This window comes from Fukomys damarensis, unplaced genomic scaffold (genome assembly GCF_012274545.1).
Source record: "Fukomys damarensis isolate Sample0158 unplaced genomic scaffold, DMR_v1.0_HiC HiC_scaffold_28, whole genome shotgun sequence".
NCBI lineage: Eukaryota > Metazoa > Chordata > Mammalia > Rodentia > Bathyergidae > Fukomys > Fukomys damarensis.
In genome coordinates this window covers 22,133,168-22,134,161 of record NW_022900940.1, presented here as the reverse complement: position 1 = coordinate 22,134,161, position 994 = coordinate 22,133,168, and the positions used below count along the sequence as shown (strand labels likewise).

Here is a 994-nt window from a genome sequence, read left to right as displayed (position 1 = left end):
TGGGTTTTGTTGTTGTTGTTGTTTTATTTTGGGAACAAAAAAAGGGCTTTGGAATAAAGGGCTTTCAAAGCCCTTTATTATTCCCTTGTTGCTCCTGCCTAGGCCTTAAACTTAAACTAATTCCCTTTTTTAAATTTTTGTTTTATTAGTTCATCATTTGTGCTTTCTTCTAAGCTCAGCTGATAAGACACTGAAAATAAAATGTCCTTTCTGACTGGTTCTTAAACTGTCTTGGAACTAATTGTCCCGTACACCGTCACGGTGAATTCAACGGTATCCTCTATTTTGTGACCAAAGATAATCTCCCTCCCCTCTCCATGTTTTCAGTCACTCCTTCACAAATCAGAAAGTGGAGCCACGGGGAAAACGATCCTTTTGGCCAAAGGTCCATCCATCAAGCCTCCCCCCCCCCCGCTTTTCCAGAGGACGCCACTAAACACCCGGGAAAACTTGTTTACGACATTCGGCTTGTCAGTGCAAGGATCAGTGCTTGAACTCAAGTCTAACCTGCCCAGTACCTCACTAAACATCACCTCACTAAATGGGGCGCCCTAGTTCTCCTCCCGCGCCTCAGGAACTCGCAGTCCGTTTGTTATAAGCTTCATTTTGCACAAACCACCCCCTACAAACTTTTTTCTAAAAGCATTTTTGTTTCCAAAGGTGATAGGACGGTCACACTGATTCATCCTGACCGGGGCCCTGAACATTTATTTCCCTCCCACCTCGGCCCAGGCGAGGTCACCAGGGCTGTAAGAGTCCCCACCCGGGCGTCGGAGCGCGAGCGCCTGGAAGCGCCTCGCCTCAGAGCCCAGCGATTAAATTTGTTCCTCAAATTGTTCCTACAGGAGGGACAGGAAATAACACCGGGCTTCGGCGGCGGCCGCGGAAGGGGCAGAAGCGCGGGCCGGGCAGTCCTAGCGGCCTCGCATCAACCTGAGGTCTAAGGTCCGGCCGGCCAGGCCGGGTTCCGCCCCGGAGGTCCGCACAAGGGCTG

General features: G+C 50.5%; 1 protein-coding gene across 1 annotated transcript in view; it reads left to right on the top strand.

The window, feature by feature from the left end:
• Positions 1-541: 541 nt before the first annotated feature.
• The window catches only part of Cmtm8 (CKLF like MARVEL transmembrane domain containing 8), a 93,203-nt gene continuing 92,750 nt past the window's right edge, over positions 542-994 (top strand). The window contains exons 1-2 of the mRNA XM_033756927.1: positions 542-587; positions 661-938. Of these exons, the coding sequence (XP_033612818.1) occupies positions 542-587; positions 661-938 (324 nt within the window). The remainder of the gene's footprint in view (positions 588-660; positions 939-994) is intronic.